This window comes from Echinops telfairi, unplaced genomic scaffold (assembly GCF_000313985.2).
Source record: "Echinops telfairi isolate 266 unplaced genomic scaffold, ASM31398v2 ScPeMD7_3;HRSCAF=10, whole genome shotgun sequence".
Taxonomy (NCBI): domain Eukaryota; kingdom Metazoa; phylum Chordata; class Mammalia; order Afrosoricida; family Tenrecidae; genus Echinops; species Echinops telfairi.
Window position 1 is genome coordinate 7,057,886 of NW_022103899.1, and position 22,972 is coordinate 7,080,857.

The following is a 22,972-nucleotide window of genomic DNA, read 5'->3' on the forward strand; positions in this document are numbered from 1 at the left end:
AATTTGGATCGCTTGTTGTTCCCTTGTCCCTGGGTTTGTTAACACCTCTTCCCTTCCCCCCACATCCCCCTCTCCCATGTCCCCCGGAACTGTAGGTCCCATTGTTTTCTCCTCCAGAGTGTTCATCCAGCCTGGGAGGAATACTCTTGAGATGAGTTGACAGAGGCTGCAAAAATGGGCTCCCGTTACGAGATGGTTCAGCGAGGTGGGCAGTGCTAGACTCTGTTCTGCACGTTAGCTGTCAGTTGGAATTGACTCACAGACACAGACTCACAGACAACAATAACTACAACCAGTGCGTGGCTCTCCTTAGGGTGCCTTAAAAATAGTAAAACCAAAATTGGGGTTACTGAGAGAGCATCAGCTCAATTATGTTATTTTAAGGTTCCACAGGACACCAGACAATCATGAGTGCTTCTTATGTATGAAAAATTTAAAAGAAAACTGCATTGACGATGAGGAATGCTGCACTGAGGAATTGTTTTTCTGTCACTTCAGTGCACAAGAGATCCAGAGGGTATCACCATCATCAACATCAGCTTCCCAGGCCGATACCTGTCAAACATGCCTCCACCCTACCACCTTCTTCTAATTCTGACACCAGGCTCACTCCTCATTGTGGTTTGATAATTCATTGAAATTATCCACACAAACCTCATAGGGAATTTTATTAGAGGTTAACAGATTAAAATTTAGGACCATAAATGCTTAGGGCAGAGTTCTTCCAGTTAGGACAGCTTCTCAGCTGAACCTGCAGATAACACCTCTGGACATTGGTCTCTTAGCCACATCGTCCTAAGCGTCTGCCCTACTTGGGCAGTTTGGGGGTGCTCTGATAAATGCCCAAAAGACCTTCCATTCCACTCTAAACTTCAGTCCAAAGGGATTTGTTTCTAGCCCTGTGGATCAGCAAATTTAACTTCCCAATTATGTGCATGGAGGCACCCCATTCAACAAAGGCACTCAACTTTAACTCACACTGAGAACTGGAAAGCTCGAATCTGTCGTGTCTCTGGTGCCCCAGCTTCCTTTTGTTGGGTTAAAGTTCCTTCCACAGTGATCTGAAGAAAGACCCTAATAACACTGCACTACCTAATAACACTGGCTCTTCTTTCTCTGTGAGCTTCCCCCTCCTGCTTCTTGTGAGATGGCTCATTGGAAACCCAGCAGGTGGCCCTCTTTTTCCAGTTCCACGTCTATAACCTGGCTAACAATCAGTCTCAACTGAATCATATACATCTTACCAGCATCCTCGCCCACATTTTCTTACCCAGACCCGTCAGGAAGAAGTTGTTTGATGGGATTTATAAAAACTGGCTGGGTGAGCCATATCAAGTTAATTATTGTACCACACAGGTATTACCTTTTGATTTAACCTCATATAGTTTTAATAGGTTTCACCTGATATCATGATACTAAAATGTAACATTGCCTTTTAGTATTTTGATGCAAATATCTAGTAATGGACTTAATGATATGGGAGGTGCAGGGGCAACGAGCTGTTTAATGTGGCTTTTCTAGCCAAAGTCTGTAATTCACACCAAAGATCTTTGGCTGCACAAGTCTGGTAAGATCTTGGGGAAAGATACTCAGAGGATTCACTTGTGAGTAATTGGGAACAGTATTCCCTGTACTGGCATCCAACTATGTTTAAAATGAGCCCTCAGAGAAGCTGGATGGGGGATCCATCCTTCCTTCCTTCCTTCCTTCCTTCCTTCCTTCCTTCCTTCCTTCCTTCCTTCCCTCCCTCCCTCCCTCCCTCCCTCCCTCCTTCCTTCCTTCCTCCCTCCCTTCCCTCCCTCCCTCAGACCTCAGACCCAAGATTCCTGTGCAGTGAACACCCCGGATCCAGAAGACGGACGCACTATCAGAGAAGCAACACAAACCTGAGAGCCAGAACATGGAACAGTGGTGGACTTCCCATTTCATGGCACAAGTCAAGTACAGGAGGCTGGCTTGTGGAGTGGGGTGCCTGTGAACACTTAATTGAAAAAGTTGGGCTTGCTGACCTACCGATAAGAAGCTGAGTGTCTCTGGGCACTTAATTCAGGGAGTTGGGTTTGCTGACCCACAGAACTTAAGTTGAATGCCTTCAGGTTAAGGCCTATAGCAGAGTGGTGTATGCCCTTTGGGCATTTATTAGCAGACTTGACAGAATTTTGTAACATATCCTGATAAACAACTCAACCTTCAACAACTAAATCATCATTTTGTCACTGTTGTTAAAATGTCTTCCAAGTTTCAAATAAGTTTTGGAACATATCTATTTGAGAAATATTCGCAACTCCTTGCTTTAATATATTTTATGTAAGCTTTGCTTTTAATTTTGTTTTTTCCCTTTAATTATTTCACAGTGCTTAAAATTAATATATAGTCAAGGCAGGTAAGACAATGTTTAAGTCTATACCAATGTGATATCTCAGTTCAACACCTTCCATTTTTGCAGTCATAAAATCAAACTTACATTTTAATAAGAACTTTGTATTGGTATGATTTCTCTCTCTGGAATGTATGCTACAAAAATGAACGGTTACTTTAACAATTTAAGAACTTTAAGAAATCGTCATTTGATCATGCTTTCTAGGTTTTACATCATGTTTTGACTTGTTATTCTTTCTCCGTGTTTAGTTTAACTCATTTTAGAATAAAATTTTCTTATACAGAGATGAAGAAAGCATATATAATTTAGTGTTATAGCTATTACATTTCGATTACTATTGGACTAACACTGTGTGTATAAAAGTATCATGTAAAAATAGATATGAAAAATGAATCTATTAGATTAAGCATATGAAAGTTTTTACCTGGAATTTAGTGCTGGAAAAAAAGTAGTGCTTAACGATTGCTGAAGAAAAATGTGAACATAAGCAGATGTGATGAAGAAAGCTGATGATGCCTGGCTACCAAAAGATATAGCATCTGGGGTCTTTAAAGGCTTGAAGACAAAAAGCGGCCATCTAGCTCAGAAGCATCAAAGCCCACGTGGAAGAAGCACACCAGCCTGTCTGACCACGAGGTGTAGAAGGAATCAGTTATTCAGCATCAAAGAACTGAAAATCATATCAGTGGGTGCCCGCTTTACTGACACAATCACTGAAGACCAATGTGTGCATAAGCAAATGTGGTGAAGAGAGCTAATGGTGCCCGGCTGTCAAAAGATATAGCGGCTGGAGTCTTAAAGGCTTGAAGATAAACAAGCAGCCATCTGGCTGAGAAGTAACAAAACCCACATGGAAGAAACACAGCAGCCTGTGTGGCCATGAGCTGTCGAAGGGATCAGGTATCAGGCATCAAAGAACAAAAAATCATTATCATTGTAAAGGTGGGTGAGTGCAGAGTGGAGACTCAAAGCCCATCGGTAGGCAACTGGACACCCCCTTACTGAAGGGTTGGGGGGGGGGGATGAGCCAATCAGGGTGCAGTGTAGCAACGGTGAAACATAATAACTTTTCCTCTAGTTCTTAAATGCTTCCTCCCTCCCACTATCATGATCCCAATTCTACCTTACAAATCTGGCTAGACCAGAGGATGTACATTGGTACAGATAGCAACTGGAAATACAGAGAATCCAGGACAGATGACTCCTTCAGGACCGGACCATTGGTGAGAGTGGCAATGCCTAGAGGGTGGAGGGAATGTGGGGTAGAGAGGGGAAACCGATTATAAGAATCTACATATAACCTACACCCTGGGGGATGGACAGCAGAGAAGAGGGCGGGGGGTGGGGGGTGAGGACATGGACGTCGGACAGTCACTTATGACAAAACAATAATAATTTATGAATTATGAAGGGTTCATGAGGGAGTGGGGAGTGGGAAAATGAGCAGCTGATACTAAGGGCTAAAGTAGAAGGCAAATGTTTTGAGAATGATGAGGGCAACGAAAAAGTACATATGTGCTTGAACAATGGATGTATGAATGGATTGTGATAAGAATTGTACGAGCCCCCAATAAAATAATTTTTTAAAGAGTTGTGTTTAAGACTCTCAGTCAAAATAATTGCTTGGTATTTAAGCAGTAAAGAAATGGATTTTAACATATTAATTTTGGGATGAGAATGTCTGGAATAAAGTGACCTTTTGGCAGTAAGAGCAGCTAGCAACTAAAAATTATCCGGTACAAGTTTGTCACTGAAGCTACACTTTTCTATTTGATTGAACATGTAGTAAATAGCTTACGGGAAGCATGGTTTTTAAAAGGAGAAAATGAATGTTTACAGGAGACAAAACAGTAGAATAAAGACATTTTATTTGCTGTGACATCTGAACAACAGTGCAGTCACTAAATATGGAATTTGACAATTGCATTTATTATGGAATTTAACAGTTGATCTTTTCTGCATTCATTTACATTGAGGTTTTAGGAAGCAGAATTCTTGTCGGGTTCCATCTCTGCTTTTCACAATTTGACGTTCACTTTTGCAGTATAACTGAAGATATTTACTAAGTTAATGAATGAACCCTTATTTAATACATGTAACAAATACAAGAAATGGTCTATACATGTGTTGCCATCACTATTATAAAACTTGCCTGTTCTGTGAGGTCTTCCCCCCCCACACACACACACCGTTAGATCTCACAACTCTTTAGTTACTTTGAGGTATTAAAAAAATCTCACTTTCAGAGCATACAAAAAAAAGCCTGGCTGACTTTAAATTAAAATCTGCATTGTGTATCCTCATGGTACTAATATTCTAGTGGGAAAAAGACAGTAGGGCAGTAATAGAAAAGACATTACATGTCAAAAAAGTGATAACATCTGAGGAGGAACAGTGGGAGGAGGATTGAAGTGGCCAGAGGTCATGTGACATTTTTGGTTGGTTGATGAGTTACTCACTTGGTGGCACTGAGTGGACCTGGAAAGCGTCACTGAGAAGGGTGACCTTTTGGGTCAAGTCCTGCAGAGAGAGAGAGAGAGAGAGAGTCCTGGGACGGCCTTCGAGAGGAGCACATCAGGCAGAGGCATGGCTGATGCAGAGGCCTTGGGGTGGAGTGTGGTGGACCAGTGATGCTACTGTAATTGAGAGATAACAGGAAGTTAAATTGGACAGGCATTGTAGGTCATCATCAGGCTTTGGCGCTTAATACAGGTCGGACAAGGCTTTGCACTAGAGGAGCAGTGTGACCAGATTGACATTTTCTCCCATTTATTTCCCTGGCTGTCTTAGAATAGACTGCTGCGGGGGGAGGGTGGGCGCAAAGATGGACGCAGGAATGGCATTGTAGCCTTGGAGTAGAGGAAACAGGTCTGTTATCTACAAGACTGTGATCTGTGTTGTACTGAGAACACCTGGCTTAAGGCTCCCTGTGATTGTCAAATCCCTGTGATTGTCAATTCTGACTCGTTGCAACCCTGTAGGGCAGGGTAGAACTACCCTTGTGGTTTTCTGAGATTGTAATCCTTTATAGGAGTAGAAAGCCTCGTCTTTCTACTGTGGAGTGGCTGCTGATTTTGACCTGCTGATCTTGTGGTTAGCTACCCAACATGTACCTCTTGCCATCAAGTAAATTCCAACTCATTGCTGGTGCCAGTGCGGGAGTGCTGATTCATGTGATCTCATACAGGGTTTTGCAGTGGCAGGTTGCTTTGGGAGCTTTCCTTCCCCAGAATGTACATGTGTGTTTGTGTGTAGAACAAGAAAAGTAATAAATGGGGCGGAATACTAACAACAGTTTCTAGGTAGGGAAGTATACAGGTGTTTTTTGCTTGCAGTTTTATTGTGAATTTGAAGTATTTCCAGATGAGCGGTTAGTGTGAGTACACATGTGCATGCACACGTTGGGCTTTATTTCTTGAATACGTTCCTTATCTTATTGCCACAGATTGCTAGTTTATTGTAATACTTAAGTGATTTTAAGATGCTAACATGATTGCGTACAATTACACAATTGATTTTTAAATTTCTTTTAAATAGTGCTGGGCCTAAAGGAGATAACATTTATGAATGGAGATCAACTATACTTGGTCCACCAGGTTCTGTATATGAAGGTGGTGTGTTTTTTCTGGATATCACATTTTCATCAGATTATCCATTTAAGCCACCAAAGGTAAGAATGTAGAAATATGTTTTTTAATATTCTTCTCTGAAATCTTTTTTTTTAAGGTTTATTGTGTATTACTATGATCATTTATATTTAATTGTGTTGCATGAGTTGATCATAGGGAAACTCAAGTATCGAATAATTTTTTTAATCGTTTTATCAGGGGCTCATACAGCTCTTATCACAATCCATACATACATCAGTTGTGTAAAGCACATTTGTACATTCATTGCCCTCATCATTCTCAAAATATTTGCTCTCCACTTAAGCCCCTGGCATCAGCTCCTCATTTTTACCCCTCCCTCCCTGCTCTCCTCTCCTTCAATCTACCTCTGCCTTTTACAATAAATTTGTAATTAGCAGAAAGAAGTTTTAATTGTTGATTGTTAAGAAAAAAGTGAAGCAAATTAATTTTGGATTTCGGATCACAATAAGGAAACATATCCTGTAATTCTTCCTTAAGCATTGGAGTAAAAAGTAAACCTATTTAACAGCTTCTTCAAATAAGGGATAAATAACTTGAATTTTGTCTGAATAAGTCATTATAGATAGCAGAAACTAGAAAACTCATTAACATGAGAGAGGGACAGTAGCTATTTTTCATAAATTCATTTTATGTCCTTAGTGGGTCACTGTAGTAATTAATGGGAACTCCTCCCTCGTTAGCTTGTTCATTTGGGGTAGGAGTTTTTGGAGAATGTGCTGAATTGTGCCTTGTAGTGACTGGTAATCATTTTTGCAAAGCTTAAACATAACAGTTAAACTGAATAGCTCCCTCTCTGCACTTTTCATTCTAAAATGGTCATGCCAGCAGGTAAAACTACCAGAGTTAAGTTGGAGTACATTATTACAGAGAAGTCTGACATGTGTGTAATGGAGTCTATAAATCCTCAATTATGAAATATTTATCTTTTCAATATGGTTCCTTCTATTCACTATTTAAAACCTACAGTACAATTTAATGCCAGTGTGTGTTCATGTACACGTGCATAAAATTTCAAGCATATGTGTATCATTTTTTCAAAGGCCAGGACATTCTTGCTTTAAGATCATTAACAATAGTTCCGCTTAGTAGGATTACTTCAAATTACAGATACAAAATTCTGTTACCCAGAAACAAACAAAAAAAATCCACACACCTCACTGCTATCGTATCAGTTCTGACTCATAATGACCCTGTAGGACAAGGTCGAACTGCCCTTGTGGGTTTCTGATACTGTAACTATTTATGGGAATAGAAAGCCTCATCTTTCCCCCATGGAGTAGCAGGTGGTTTTGAACTGCTGACTTTGCTGGTTAGCAGCCCAATGTGTACTCACTTAGGGCATCCCAGAGACATAGGCTTTTTTAAAATACAACTTTACTATAATTTCTGAATACTGACTATGTTACCTTTTGAGAATCTTAGATGCTTAAATAATGATACAAATGAATGCTCTCATATCTGCAGAATCCTGGCTTGCTGGACTGAATAAAGGGACAAAACTTTTGCTTTTTTTGATTGAAAATTATTTTGACATGGTGAAGAGTTAGAGAGATTTTATTTTATACAAAAGTCAATATGTAAGGGGAGAATTACTGAAAGTCATATTTTGAGTCATATTTTTTCTTCGCAACTTTCCATAAAAATAGTGATACAAGAGCATCAAAATATGGTTCTACCGATTACAAAGATCTACTTATAACCTCCTCCCCAGGGGATGGACAACAGAAAAGTGGGTGAAGGGAGACTTTGGATAGTGCAAGATATGACAAAATAATAATTTATAAATTATCAAGGGTTCATGAGGGAGGGGGAAGTGGGGAGGAAGGGGAAAATGAGGTTTAGGTGGAGAGCAGATATTTTAGGGGGAGAGCAGATAGCTTGAGAATGATGAGGGCAATGAATGTACAAATGTGCTTTACACAATTGATGTATGTATGGATTGTGATAAGAGTTGTATGAACTCCTAATAAAATGATTATATGTGTGTGTGTGTGTGTGTGTGTGTGTGTGTGTGTGTGTGTGTGTGTATATATATATATATATATATATATGGTTCTAAGCATCATTTTGGCTAAAAAAAATTTTTATTTTTTTAAAAACCACTGCCACCTATTTGATTCCAACTCATTGCAGCCCCATAGGACAAGTAGTACTTACTGTCCTGTAGGCTTCCGGGACTAGATTCTCATAGGAGCAAGAATGCTTCCTGTTTCTCCCACAGTGGTTGGTTAGTGACTTCTAACTATTGGCCTTGAAGTTAGCAAACCATTATGTCACCAGGGTTCCTTGTTAATATGATGGTTATTTATAAATTAGGCATGTTAAATATTTTTGCTGAAATCTCAATATATTAATTTTCAATCATTTTGCTCAGTTATCTTATGCAGTATTAAGTGTATTGAGATCTGTAATTGAATAGGTGAAAAACAAGCATGATTTCTATTATGGTGTAGGGTCTAATTTTTGTGCAGTACTGATTCATTTTGAAGTTTAGATAAAGGATTAAACTTTTTAGAAAACGATTATCTTCTATTACTGTTCTGATTATTGATTGTTAGTAGCTAAAAGATTCAAAGTGTTAGCTGTATTAGATTTCTGCACTTCTTTCATTGTTGAGTAGCAGCTGTCTGTCATCTGGACAGATTTCATTCCCATGTGTCAGAGCAGTGCTAATAGAAATAGAATGTGATTTACATGTGTGCACCTAAATTTTCTAATACCCCCCAAGTCAGTCAAATTACTTTTCATGCCTTATTTAACAAACCAAAGCCTTGTGAATTCAACACATAGTTAACATTAATGAGATATTTTACATTATTTTCTTGACGTTAAGCTTTTGAAATCTCTTGTTTTTAACACTTCTGCCCGTCATTTTTACTAGCTGCACTTTAAGAGCTTGTTATTCACATGTAGTTAGTGTTTACCACATTGGACAGAGCCATGCTAATGGCTCACCCTGTTTCTTTTGCATTAGACTAGAAATCTCTAATAATTTTTAAAAATATGCATTCCAAAGAGCAAAACACACTTTTGGAGAATTTAATATTTTATCTCGACTCAATTTTGGAGATCATGTTTTATAATACCAATTCCAAGAGATCAAAGACTGCATTTCTTTGCAACTCCAATTCACAAATTAACTACCCACTTAGTATTAGTGTTTGTGGTTGTTTCAAGACTCTTGACCAGCAGTGCTTCTTTTTTCTTCTATCTCAAGGGTAGTTTCCTTTGTTCAGTAACCAAGGAGCATGTGCATTTTATTTTACTATTTTAGTTTAACGAGGCAGTGAACCAACTATGTGGAAGTAAAAAGCTGAGTGTTATGAGTTCATTACTCGTAATCTTTCTTAAGTATTTTTTTACATGTGATAAGAAATAGCTGAATTGATACTCTAGTCTATAAAGAATGTCTTGTTTATCTTTATCTTGTTTTAAAAATCCTTTGGCTCCGCCTGACGTTTTTGTTCTCCTTTACTTTCTGTCTTTAAAATTCAGTTGTGTGTGTGTGTGTGTGTGTGTGTGTGTGTGTGTGTGTGTTGGGGAGGCGTACTAAAAGGTGGGCATACTTATATAGCATTACCATATTATTCATATAGATTAAACTAAATCAACCACTCACTTTTGTATAAAACCAATCTAGCTCCCTCTACTGGGTTAATACAACAACAAATTGATAAACTGAATTAAATAGAACCATTTACTTTTTGTTATTAACATAATCTAAGATGTCGGTGAGAGTTTTAATTGGTAAAAAAGCATTCATTTCTTTCTGTTTTTTAATATGACTGCCTTTAGGTTACTTTCCGCACCAGAATCTATCACTGCAACATCAACAGTCAGGGAGTCATCTGTTTGGACATCCTTAAAGATAACTGGAGTCCTGCTTTGACTATTTCAAAGGTTTTGCTGTCTATTTGTTCCCTTTTGACAGACTGCAACCCTGGTAAGCAAATATTTATGATGGTAACGAGGCTACAAGAACCAGTTTACACCTACTCCACTTATCAACAAGGCTGGGTTTATGTTAGTCCAGATAATTAATGTAAGAATTTGCATTCTGTGAAAATGGGTGCATGACCGAGTGAGTTGGAGGGTGATTACATCATTTCATAACTGCCATATTACGTCTTTACTTAACTAGGAGTCAAACCAACCAATGAGAATCATGGTTCAGCCAAGTTGGCACATAATCTTAGCCAGGATAGCCAGTGTTACATGCACCTCTGTGTTTGTTACATATGTCAGCTAATAGATCATTGACTAATGTTGTAGATGCAAAACACTGGATTCAAGATAACTGACAAGTGAAGCATAGGTGTGTTTACTTGGTAAGCTTAAATGTAGAATGATAAGTAAATGCTATTGGTTAAAAGATCAATGTGGTAAGTTTTGCAATGCAATTGTAAATATCTTTTATTTTGTGTAGTTTAAAAGTCAACCTCATTTAGTTTGCTGGTAGCACACCTCCTTCTAATTATTTTCTCCCATTATCAATGTAGTGTATATTCTAAATTATTTAGCTGTACAAATTACCTCCAACAGGAGTGAACAATGCCTCTGACATTTGTGCCTCTCTTTCACTCCTTCCATGCTTCCAGGTACTTCAAAGCAAAGCAAGTGCTTTCAAGCAAGCACTTAGTAGCGAGATGACCTTTTTTCTACTGCTTGAATTCATGATCAATTATAGTTACTTATATTAGATGTAGAAATAATTGATATAAAAATTATTGCTAATGAGAAAGTTGGAATAGATTTTGTAAACTCATTTTTTTTAAAAGAAATGCCTGTCGTATTATCAACTTTGTCATGGCCAGCGGGGCATGATGAAATGATGTTTAGACCTGGGATTTCATATATGCTGGCATACTGGGCCGTCCCCTTTAAAGATGTTGACATTAAAAAAATTGAATTGTCACCAAAGAGCCTATTACTATTACATTAGGCCAGCAATTTATACATATGATAAGTAATTAGGCATGTGTATTGATGCATATTCTTTGCAGTATCATTTATTAAAACAGAAGATTGGAAATAACCTGATGCAGCTATTAAAAAGAATGCATATGTTTGTCTAATTTTCTTCAGGTAGAGTGAGAAATGTAATATTAATATAAATGGGTATATTATCTTTAGAAAGCACAGGTATAAAAGGGGAACTGGTTTGCTAGAGAGAAATTTCTGAGTAGGTAGATTGAGAAAGAAGGAAGAGAGCTTTACTTTTTATGGCATTGTCTGACACAGTTCAAATACTATATACCATATATATGTATTTTAACTCTTAAAAAGTAATATTTGGAATTAAAGCTTAGGTCTTGAGTTCAATTCTGTTTAAAACACAATGGCAAATACATTTTCAAATAGGGATGTGGTTAGTTAATAGAATCGTACTACTGTATGGAATAAAATTTATTCTGAATAGCAGTTGTAAGCTTTATTCTTAAAATTACACTTTAAAATATCCATAAGAAGCAGAATCTGAAGCACCTAGGATATTTTGATTTTTGTATTACAACATAGATGTAATTTTAGTTTTTTAAGCCTTTCAATTTAGTAAAGTTCTGAACTTGTGCCTTTAAGACACCACATCATGCCTTGTCATCTTTCTACTTTTCAGCGGATCCTCTGGTTGGAAGCATAGCCACTCAGTATTTGACCAACAGAGCAGAACATGACAGGATAGCCAGACAGTGGACCAAGAGATACGCAACATAATTCACATAATTTGTATGCAGTGTGAAGGAGCAGAAGGCATCTTCTCACTGTGCTGCAAATCTTTATAGCCTTTACAATACGGACTTCTGTGTATATGTTATACTGATTCTACTCTCTGCTTTTATCCTTCGGAGACTGGGAGACTCCCAAACAAGGTAAATGCTGTCAAGAGTAGAACTTTGTAGCTGTAGATTAGTTATGTTTAAAACGCCTACTTGCAAGTCTTGCTTCTTTGGGATATCAAAATGTATTTTGTGATGTACTAAGGATACTGGTCCTGAAGTCTACCAAATATTATAGTGCATTTTAACCTAATTCATTATCTGTATGAAGTTATAAAAGTAGCTGTAGATGGTTAGGAATTATGTCATTTGTATTAAACCCAGATCTATTTCTGAGTATGTGGTACATGCTGTTGTGAAATGTTTTACCTTTTACCTTTGTCAGTTTGTAATGAGAGGATTTCCTTTTACCCTTTGTAGCTCAGAGAGCACCTGATGTATCATCTCAAACACAATAAACATGTTCCTGAAGGCTTAGTTTCCTGTCGTCATGGTTTTAAGTCAGTCTTGTTAGAAGGTGTGTCTGAGATGATTGTCGATGAAATAAAACTGCAAAGATAGAGTGACTACTAAGAAGTGGTATAAATAAATGAATTGCTAAATTGAAAGCATTTAAAATCTCATGAAATATGTAGAGCTTTTTCTGTTAAGTCTATTTAAACTCGTCTTAAATATGCAAAGCATTGGTCTCAAAACACTGTAGTAATATTATATTTCTGAATTATCAAATGCAAAGAATCTGAGCTGAAAACCATGAATCCTGTCCCATTCAGGATGGAGCATTTTGTTTCTGGATTGATGGTTTCTGCTCCATGTTGGGCATATATTGTCAAATAATAATGTCGTTCTGCTAGATGGTTTATGTCCATGATGTGCATTACCATTCTTACTATGGGACATGGACAGCAGACACAGGTAGCCTCAGAGTTCAGCACAAACCTTTGTCTGCCACAAAGGTAAGATAGAACTGTATGTTAGTGTGCAGGGTAGGGCCTTATTTCACAAATGAATTATAATTGTTAAATACTACATCTCTGCACAAATGTGCTGTTTTTTCCCCCAAGAGTAAGATAATGAGTCAATTCATGGATTATGTATTGAAGATCATGGAATATGAAGAAAGTAATCTTTCCCATTCTAAATGTAGAAATGGAATATTCTACTGAAGTTGTAGAATGGACTGACTTGCAAAAACACCCTGCTTTGCGATAAGACACGAAACGTGTAGTTACACAGACGTTGGCCTAGTGTAGCCACAGGTTCCACGGATGTGGATTCCACCAAGTGCACTTCAAAAACACTTGACAGGGCGGCGGAGATTGCCTTCAAAAAACCAGAATATGGTCAAAGCAACCCCCAAAAGAGTTTCCATTTTACTGAGTGTTCTACGATTAACCTAGAGATGACTAGCAGTGCTCAGGAGGTTATATTCACACGCTGTACCGTTTCATAGAAGGTACCTGAGTGTTGATAGGTCTAGAGGTCCTGGAACCAACCCCATGCAGATACTGACTGGATTCCAATTAAGATTCATGGACTTCTACTGAAGTATTTGTCCATGGAAACCTCAAGACAGGGTGAAAATAAAACTCCACTTTTGGTATGCCTGTTTCTCACCTGAACTCCCCAAGTCATCTGTTTTTCTCACAAAGAAACACCAGGCCAAAAGGTGCTATTCCAAAAAATTCAAGCTTACCCCTATAAAAATATATCTGAGTCTTGAGGGATAAAGGTGGAGCCCACTTAAGCAAGCTGTAAGGATGACCATGAGTTCTAGGTGAGCTGCAGAAATCCGTTGCCCTCCACTTCCAGGATTATACATTCTGTGTCTTCAGGGAATAAACCTGTCTTGGTGCTAGAAAAGTCTTCATCATGTGGAACGTTTGGATGTTTAGGGGCACTCTGATTGTATTTCCCTTGTTTCCTGTCATGATTACCACCATCAGCCTGCTCTGCTTACTCATAGGCTGTGCCCCTTGTTGTCAAGCTATCTGTTCCTTGGTGGCTTATATGAAAGAATTGCTCACCTGAAAATCTTTGATTGTTCAAACTGCGTCGGGAGCCTTGAACAAGATGCTTTAAGTTTCAGTTTATTGATTTATGAAACTGAAGGGCTGAAGTTGGTTGTTTCCCTCTTTTCTGTTAGCGTTCACACTTGCCAGTTCTCACCTTGCACGTTTTTGTGTGATCTGCTTTCTCTTTAAACCCAAATGAATTGGGTTCAGAGTAGGCTGGCCTTTGGATATGTAGACCTACCTATAAAATGAAGGAAGGAGAGAGTCAAACTTAGCATAGTTACAAAATAACAATGTGTTAAATTCCAAAGTTGTATTTTTTGGTCTTGTTCTCTTGCTGGGGAACAAAACAATACAAAACTCTTGATTCTCTTCTTAGTTAACACTCTATTACATTTCAAAGTTGTGTTTTTTGGTCTTGTTCTCTTGCTGGGAACAAAACAAAACAAACTCTTGATTCTCTTCCTAGTTGCCGTTGGTTACGTTCCTTGAAAGTTTGGGTTATAAATTATAATGTTTAATAACTTAACGCTTTTTCTTATCCCCTAAAAGTAAATTTTACAAGTTCAAAGAAAACTTGATAGGGGTTGAAGGATGACTCTGGATATTGTGCCCTCCTCTGAAGTCATGTTGCACTCTGTGGGCACCAGTGTACCTTACTTCATTTAGTAGTCCCTGAAGGAGTCCTGCCAGAGCTGCGGCCTAAGTGTTCCAGCATCACCGTTCGTATCAGTGGTTCAAACTCACAAGCCATGTTGCAGGAAAAAGATAAGGCTGTCCGCTCCTATAACCTTACAGTCTTAAAGCCTTATTATAGGGTCGCTGTTATTTAGAATTGGCTTGTGGGCATAGGTTTGAGTGGCTTTCTAAAGATTGTTGGGCAGCGTAAAATATTTAAGGAGCCATGGTAGTGTAGTGGTCACATATCAGGCTGCGAGCCACGAGGTCAGCACTTAGAAAACCAGTCGCCGCTTCAGTAGAAACAAACGGCGTGGTGCCATCTGCTTGTGTGAAAATCACAGCCATGAGGAACGGAGCAGCTGCGCTCTGCAGCATGTGCTCACCGCGATTCATAATCAAAGGCAGCAACTAACAAGTTTAAGAGAACAGTCTTGCCCAGGATTCTCAGTTGACAATTAAGTTTGATGCACTGACTGGTTCAATCACATGCCCCGGGTCACACAGGCAGTATGATGTTCTTTACCTTCGAAATTTTGTTTACAATATCACATGTAAATATTGAGCCATATGTTTAAGGATGTACCCGATTTGCTCTTTTTAAAATACAGGGAAATTAATTTTAAAATGAGATAAATGGCATTTTACTAAAAATTTTAGCATTTTTAAGGTTTAGTGATACCTTTTAAAAGTAATTTTGTTTTATATTTATTTAGGAGAAAACTTGGCATAGTAGTATAATTTATTTAACTGTGTATTAGATGGTCACATAAGGAAATTTGTATTGATAATATATATCAGGCATTTAATGCTTACCTTTCAAACAAGGTGTTTTTTGTTATCTTGCCATTGCGTTTCTAAAAATCAAAATCTTAATCAGTCATGATTCTGTTGACTCTTGCAGTTTAAAATGACTCATATGTTACCTTTTCTAACAACAATTTTGCGTTGTTTTCTGGTGTGAACCAAAAAAGAACTTACAGTTAGCCCACTAATATACCCCAGTGCCATCTTATAACAAGAATGATCATCAAAATAAACCAGTTCCACCCGACCACATTACATGTTAACCCACGTGGTTGTCAATGTTAGTCTGTACATTAACATTTTCAGTCAACATTGATAAGTTGTGGTCTTTGGACAGACATATAGCATGATCTGAAACATCAATTACTGTTTTAAACCATTGCAAACAGTTTTAAGAGCCTGAGATGATTCTACAATATTTGCATTATCCACTTACTATTTCAGTTAGTGTTCACTTTGTAGATAGATATACATTTAAATAAATGTATTTATTTCGATAACCAAGCAAATCGTCGTCAAGCAGCTCCCAAATGTTATGAATAATTCATAATTACACATTTGACATGAAGCAAAATATCAGCTTTTCCGGATTAAGTTATTCATTGGTTTCTTGTGTAATGCCAGTGTTGTGTCTGATTGGATAATTTTACTTAGTGGACTGCCATGCCTTTCAAACTGATTGCAAAATAAATTGCTGGACCTGTTTGTAATCAGCATTGCCAACAGTTTGGCCTTAGTGGTCAGAAGGAATCCGCTTTGTTCTTTAGAAATGCCCCTTTTGCCTCCCTGACTGTAACAGGTGGGAAGCGCTTCCCCAAGGGGAGTGTCAGGGGTGGGTCCACCAGTGGTCGCTTTCTTGTTTAGTTTGGACACATGGGGTGATCTCAAAACGTGTGTGGTTTCAGTAGTTCAAGTAGCTATATGCCCAAGTTGATTTTTAAATGACAATATCTAATACTGTATATTAATCAAAACAGACACCGAGAAGCTGAGTTTTTAAAATTAGAAAACAAACAACAAACCACCCAGATAAGGCAAAGGACAGCATAAAAAAGCCTTTGTCATTAATTAGCTTGAGTGATGTAACCGGTTAGTCAGCACAGCTTTGGGGCCCAGTTCTAGATAGGCTCTAAAATAGAAGTACGATGTGCTGTAGTTCAGAGCCCAAGCTGCTGCTTAGAAGAAAGAGGAGGCTGTCTGCTCCTGTAAAGACGTGCTGGTCCTGGGGCGTCCCAGGGGCTCACTGGCTGTTAAGTTTCATCACACAGCAAAACGTCTCCTTGTTTGACAGTTCTGGGGATGACTAGTGAGTGTTCAGAAAAAAAGACAACGTCACCAAATCTTCCCTCGGTAGGTTGCCCTTGTTGACATCTGGAGAGGCTAAAAAGTAATCCTGCAACTCTGCTTAACACAGATCACTAAAAGCTACGTAGTTGTTTTTTCAATTTTTCTAATCCCTCAAATGTATCTCCAGTCTAGCTCCTTTGGGGAAGCCTTTTCCTGTGTATTGCTCTGGTGCACACTACCTTTGTCTTTCTGTTGCTCTGAGACACCATCTGCACCAACAGTAGAAACAGGTCGGATGAAAAAGAGGTCAAGCATACGCATATTTCCAAGTGCCAGCCACCGGCCAGGTCCCCTTAGCAACGATGGACCTGAAGCCCGGAATCTTTTTCTCCTTGAGGTGTGGCAAAGGCGGGGTGGGGGTGGCTGTGCTACCCCTTAACTGATGTCCTTAGTGGCTTTCTTTGTTGTACACATGTGCTTTGCTAAGTGCCCACCCCTTTCTGGCTCTCTGCACACTGAGATGAATACATCCTTAGTTTGTCATTTTCCTGTCCAGATTTTACCCACTCTGAGCAAAAGAGAACACTTCTTTGCTAATATGTATCCATTTACTGTTGATTGAGAAGTTGAACAGATGTCTCTGCTGATTTAGCTATGAAAATATTAGTATAATATTTCCTAAGTTTTACCCAATCCACATATTAAGCAAACAATACTATTTGGTGCTTTATAAATAATTGCTATATATGTTTAACTCTACAAATGTGTTTTATGCTTTGCATTTGCTATTTTCAATATCACACCGTATTTCTGGAGCGTGAATTTTAAGACCGTGATATCTGTGCTCTTCTTGTGCATGACTTGGTACCAGGCTCGGTATCTAATATAATACATGTTTGTTGGATGGCTGCTTATTTTGGATGTTAATCTTCTCCCTGAGATTATGGAGCTGTTCGTTGAGGGCTGAGATCATGTGAAACAGCAGTTATGTCGTCTTTAATTCTCTCCTAGCAGGAGTAGTACGTGACATGTGGTATATGCTACATAGATTCTTGTTAAATTGAAGTACTTGTCAATTGCCAATGGGTTATTCACATAACTTATGTCTGCTTGCTTAAAATGGAGAATAAATTAACTATTAACTTGAAAGTTCTTATGTATTATCAGAGTTCATTGTCCTATTTGTTTTACATAATGATATCGCTGTCATTGCCATCTTTTGTAACCGATGTGTTTCCCTGTTCCCGTGTATTGATAAAGAAAGAAAAGACAAATACATGTGTCTGCTTACAATTTTTAGGGGGAAATTAATAGGAAAAATAGATAATCTTTGAAAAATTCATTTTAAGAGAAACATTTTAGAGAAAGGCAGTTTGTATACTGTACAGTATTATGTGGGACTCTAGCATTTTGTGAGTGTTGAAAATGGTCTGTTGAAATAGTATGTAGCTTCTATGAGAAAGGGAAATGGATCTTTCCTAATGGTTTCATGTTATTCCTCTGCCACTAAGTATAAGTAACACGTGTGACTGGGTAAAAGCTCCCTAATTCCTGAGTCTTAATCCCAACAACTTCTTGTCCTATTAATTGTAGTACGAACAAACTCATATATGTGACTGAGAGAAGAAAGGAAAACCTGTAGAAAGAGCCTCAAGAGAAATCCTGGCAGTTAAAGGCAAGGATTCTCTATGACTCAGAGGGGGGTTCTTACGAGATGCATTTAAGTAATCATTTCATATTTTCCTCTACAAAGTATGGAGAGGGGCCGTCGTGAGGAGCACAGGGAAGTGAGGGAATATGACTGGACAAAAAGTCTGTGGCACGCTTGGCTGGATGCTGCATCGCTCACTGAGAGCACGTTAGCCCTCTGTCCAACTTGGGCCCTGGTCTCACCACCTGCATGGTACAGATCCCGGAGACAGTATTCTGTAGGGTTTGTTTTCATTGGCTGTTTTATTTGTGCACGTACCTCATCACCCTTGCTGGTCATCAGCCCCTTGAAACGGGTTCAGTGAATGCCATTCAGTTAGGAAGGTGCCCAATATTGTTTCACTTGCTTAGGATTATTAGTAAACAAAAAATGAAAACACCTGCCCTATGATACAATATTTCAAGTAGATGTGGGGGGAAAGTGAAAACTTTTATTTTTGTTTGAGATGCACTTGTCATTAAAGACCTAACTACATTTCAGTTTTACTTTTCCTCCAATTTATTTATTTATCAAGCCACTCAAGCCACTTATTTAGATTTGAGGTATAAGGGATCTGGAAGGATTTCTTTCTTTTCTTTTTTTAATTTAAAGAAACATACTGTATAGCACAGCCCATCTCAAGAAATGAAGTCAACAAGACTGTCCTATTAAATACTCCTTAGATGTGTTGGGTTTTTTTCCCATCTCCCCCATCTGTGTTCCTGCCTCAGTCTCCGGCCTCTGCCTACTCATCAAAGTCTTAGCAGTTGGTATAAAAATACACTTTAGGTCAGTCTCCCTTGGTGGAACAAATGATTGCGCAGTGGACAGCTGACCTAGTGGTGCTGGTTCAAATCCACCTAAAGACTTCTATTTAGACGTGTGTCCTGGCTGTCTGCTTCTGAAAGGTCACAGGCTTGGAACCATTTGCACACATGAGGTCCACTGTGAGGCAGAATCCATGGCTGCCGGGGACAAGCATGTTTGAAGATAACTGCTGGTGCAGGTCCTCGAGTGGCCAAAATCTTGGTGCTCTAGAAACTCGCTCCTAGAGTCTGCTTCTCAGCGGTGATCAAAAAGATGCGTGCAGAGCTGTAGATACTGAAGGATAAGCCCCGGAGAAGAGTATTCTGTTCTAGACAGAGGTCACATACCAACCAGAAACACGGAGGAGCTGGAACATCCTCAGTGTTCCTAAGGAGTGAAATGTGAAGTCGAGGTGATCTCAGATGATTAAGTCACAGCATCGTGAAGACTGCTGTAGGGCGTGGCTAATAATTCTAAAGATGGGAAGCCATTAGAGGACTTTTATTTAGCCAAATTGACGTCTGCTAAGATTTGACAGTATCACTGCTGTTGGGGAAAAAGACTTAGTTGGGAGAGGTTCCCAACTGGAGACCAGGGTGATCGATTAAGAGAGAGGAGAGATCTTAGTCAATGCCCTCTAGGTGGCTGTAGTTAGCAAGGTAGTGAGTGGTAAGAAATGATTAGATTCTGGATCTGTGTTAAAGGATTTATTTGCCCAGTTAGGTGATTCTAGAAAGTTGAGTATTTTTCTTGGACCCCTGTGGATGTTGGTGGTTAGAGGTATATAGTGGCACTCAGCTTCTTTTACCTTGAATCCCCATCCTTGGCCCCATGGAAGGACACTACCAGTTACAGGCTGATGGGGACTTGAAAGAGCAAGTTTACTTTTCATAGTACCCATGTGGCTAGAACAGCCTGTGACCAGGACTCATACCATTTATTGCAGTCAGAGCCTACAAATACAAATTAAAACTAGCCCCGCCGCGCCCCTGCCCATTGGATTTTGTTTAACAGGATTTAGGATTACTTTATGTTTAAACCAGGGTTTCAAACGTTCACTCCAGTTTGAGCCCCTCCTTAGAATTTGCATTTCCACCCCACATATACTGAATCAGAGTCTACAATCTAACAAGATCCCCAGGTGATTCTTCCTGACCCAGCAGGTTGCGTGTCTCTTTCATCCTCACTGGAAGGCAAGAGATTGAGCACTGATTTAGATCACCTGGGGATCTTGTTAAAATGTAGCTTCTAACTAAGTACAGGGGGTACCCAAAGAAAACTGGAATTTTTTTCCAAAGCTATGTAATTAAAAAACAAACCAAAAACACCCTTAGCACCTTCAAAATACTTACTCTACATTTAATATATTTGTCAAGTATGTGATTCCATTCTTGGAAACATTTTTCAAACTCATCTGTTTGGATGGCTGACAGCACCTCCCTCGTTTTTTTTTCTTCTTCACCTCTTCTGTTTTTTCATGTCCCTCTTCATTCACAGAAAGTTGCACAAAGCGAGGTCAAGTAAATAAGGTGTGTGGGGCAAGAGAGGCTTGCTGTTTTTTTGCCAAAATCTGGCACACTGAGATGGCTGTGTGAGCAGGTACATTATCATTGTGGCAAAACCAGTCCCCCATCTGCCACAAATCAGACTTTTCTTGTCATACACTGTTAAGCCATCTTTTCAGAACCTCTAAATAGCTCGATAAACAGTCTGACCTGGTGGAATGAACTCCAAGTGCACTCATATCCAAAAAACAAATGAGCATTGGTCATTTTGGGGTATCCCCTAGGATATCTAGGATGAAGTGGCAAATTCTCAGCAGGATGTTCAAACTGGAATGAATTGGTTTAAGCCAGCTCTACTGGAGAAAGGTAAGGATTTCTACTTAATTGTCTCAAACTACATGGGCATTTATATCTTGTCCTATAGAGTCAGTATGAGTCAGAACTAAGTGAGGACGGCCCAGGACTGGACAGTGTTCTATTGTATACAGGGTGCTATGAGTCAGAACCAACATGACAACACCTTAACAATCATGGGGGCTTCAAAAGGTTTGTAAAAAAATGGATTCTTCTGGATAACAGTTGTATGAGCCCCTAATAAAATGTTAAAAATAAATAAATAAAAAAAATATGGATTCTTCTACAAACGTTTTGAAGCCCCATGTCCCGTATGACTCTTCTTCAGGAGTTAGTGATAGCGGTATTCTTTTGTATATTTCACTTCTTTTGATGGCATTTCCTCCTGGGCTGTGCTAGTGGCATACACAGGCCTTTGTACAGGTTCATTAAAAAGTTACCTCTTGAACACACGGGACCGCAGGCCATTTTTCACAGCGCTTCCGCTATCCCATTCATGTTTCAGAGTAAGCTCTTTCTCTAGAGCAGCGGTTCTCAACCTCCCTAATGCGGGCACCTTTTCATACAGTTCCTCATGTGTGACCCCCCCCCCCCCCAAACCGTAACATTACTTTCGTTGCTATTTCATAACTGATTTTGCTGCTGTTATGTGAAAGGGTTGTTCAACCCCCAAAGGGGTCACGACCCACAGGTTGAGAACTGCTGATCTGGGCCCTCCTAACTCCATTGTTGCCTGTTGTTTAGGGAATGCAGTCTAAACTCCTCAGATACCTGGCTTCCTGTCATGACATTACATGCCCCCATGGTGAAGCAGCATCTCTTCCAGCAGCAGCTTCAGAAGTACTTGTTTGGTAGTGGAATTCTAGTGCCTTTCCAATGGCAGGAGTTCCATCTATTGCTTAAGGTCGCGGGGAGGAGAGAAGCCAGTCAGGGTGCAGGGTAGCAATGATGAAACATAAAACTTTAGTTCCTAAATGCTTCCCCCAAACCCCACCCCCACTATCATGATCCCAGTTCTACCTTACAAATCTGGCTAGACCAGGGGATGTGCACTGGTAGAGATAAGAACTGGAAACACAGGGAATCCAGGACAGATGATCCCTTCAGGACCAGTGGAGAGTGTGGCGATATCGGGAGGGTGGGGTGGAAAGAGGAAACTGATCACAAGGATCTACATATAACCTCCCTGGGGGACAGACAATAGAAAAGTGGGTGAAGGGAGACATCGGACAGTAAGATAGGACAAAATAATAATTTATAAATTGTCAAGGGCTCATGGGGTGGGGATGAGCTGATACCAAGGGCTCAAGTGGAAAGCAAAGTTTTGAGAATGATGATGGCAACAAATGTACAAAGGTGCTTGGCACGATGTATGTATGGATTATGATAGTTGTAAGAGCCCCCCCCCCCAAATAATTTAAAAATACATATATATTTTCTCAGAGAAACTCCTTGTAAACCTGGCTGTAACCCACCATTCCGTCTCTTCTTCAGAGCTTTCTACTCATGTGACTTCAGCTCTTAAATCCTCAGACAGCTTTATCTCTTAGTTAAAAGTATGATGCTAGTTCAAGTATGATGCATATAGCCTTGTTGCTGGCCTTGTCACGTTAGTTGCAGCACTGTTTTAATGTGAGTTGATTATACATGGTGCTTCAAGACAGATGGTGTAAGGCCCGTGTCTAAAGCATTTAGTGCTGAAATCGAGCCTTCTGTTCAGTCCCACATAATTCAGTGATGAGTGGGCAACTTTGGGAAAAAATTATTTTTGCATACATACAGAATCTGAATATTTGCGAGTGTTTTTTCAGCTTGCATCTTAACTATCTGTAAGTACCTTCAACAAAATGACACTAGGCGGCAGATCAGCACTGCATATCAGTTTGGCATGTGACACCACTTGTTCGTAGTTTCATTAGAGGGGTGTGCTTCTAAGATGAGCCAGTGCTCAGTCACGGGTCAACATGGGCACACAGGTTTACAGTCAACTTGAGAGGCAGATACTGGTTGGCTCAAGAAGGAGTT

At 39.3% G+C, this 22,972-nt stretch overlaps 1 protein-coding gene across 1 annotated transcript in view; it reads left to right on the forward strand.

Annotated features, from left to right (window-relative positions):
- UBE2E3 (ubiquitin conjugating enzyme E2 E3) overlaps positions 1-12,281 on the forward strand; it is a 90,981-nt gene extending 78,700 nt beyond the window's left edge. Inside the window, exons 3-5 of the mRNA XM_004701468.3 lie at positions 5,918-6,050; positions 9,826-9,973; positions 11,645-12,281. Coding sequence (XP_004701525.1) covers positions 5,918-6,050; positions 9,826-9,973; positions 11,645-11,742 — 379 coding nt within the window. The 3' untranslated portion in view covers positions 11,743-12,281. The remainder of the gene's footprint in view (positions 1-5,917; positions 6,051-9,825; positions 9,974-11,644) is intronic.
- The last annotated feature ends 10,691 nt before the right edge of the window (positions 12,282-22,972 follow it).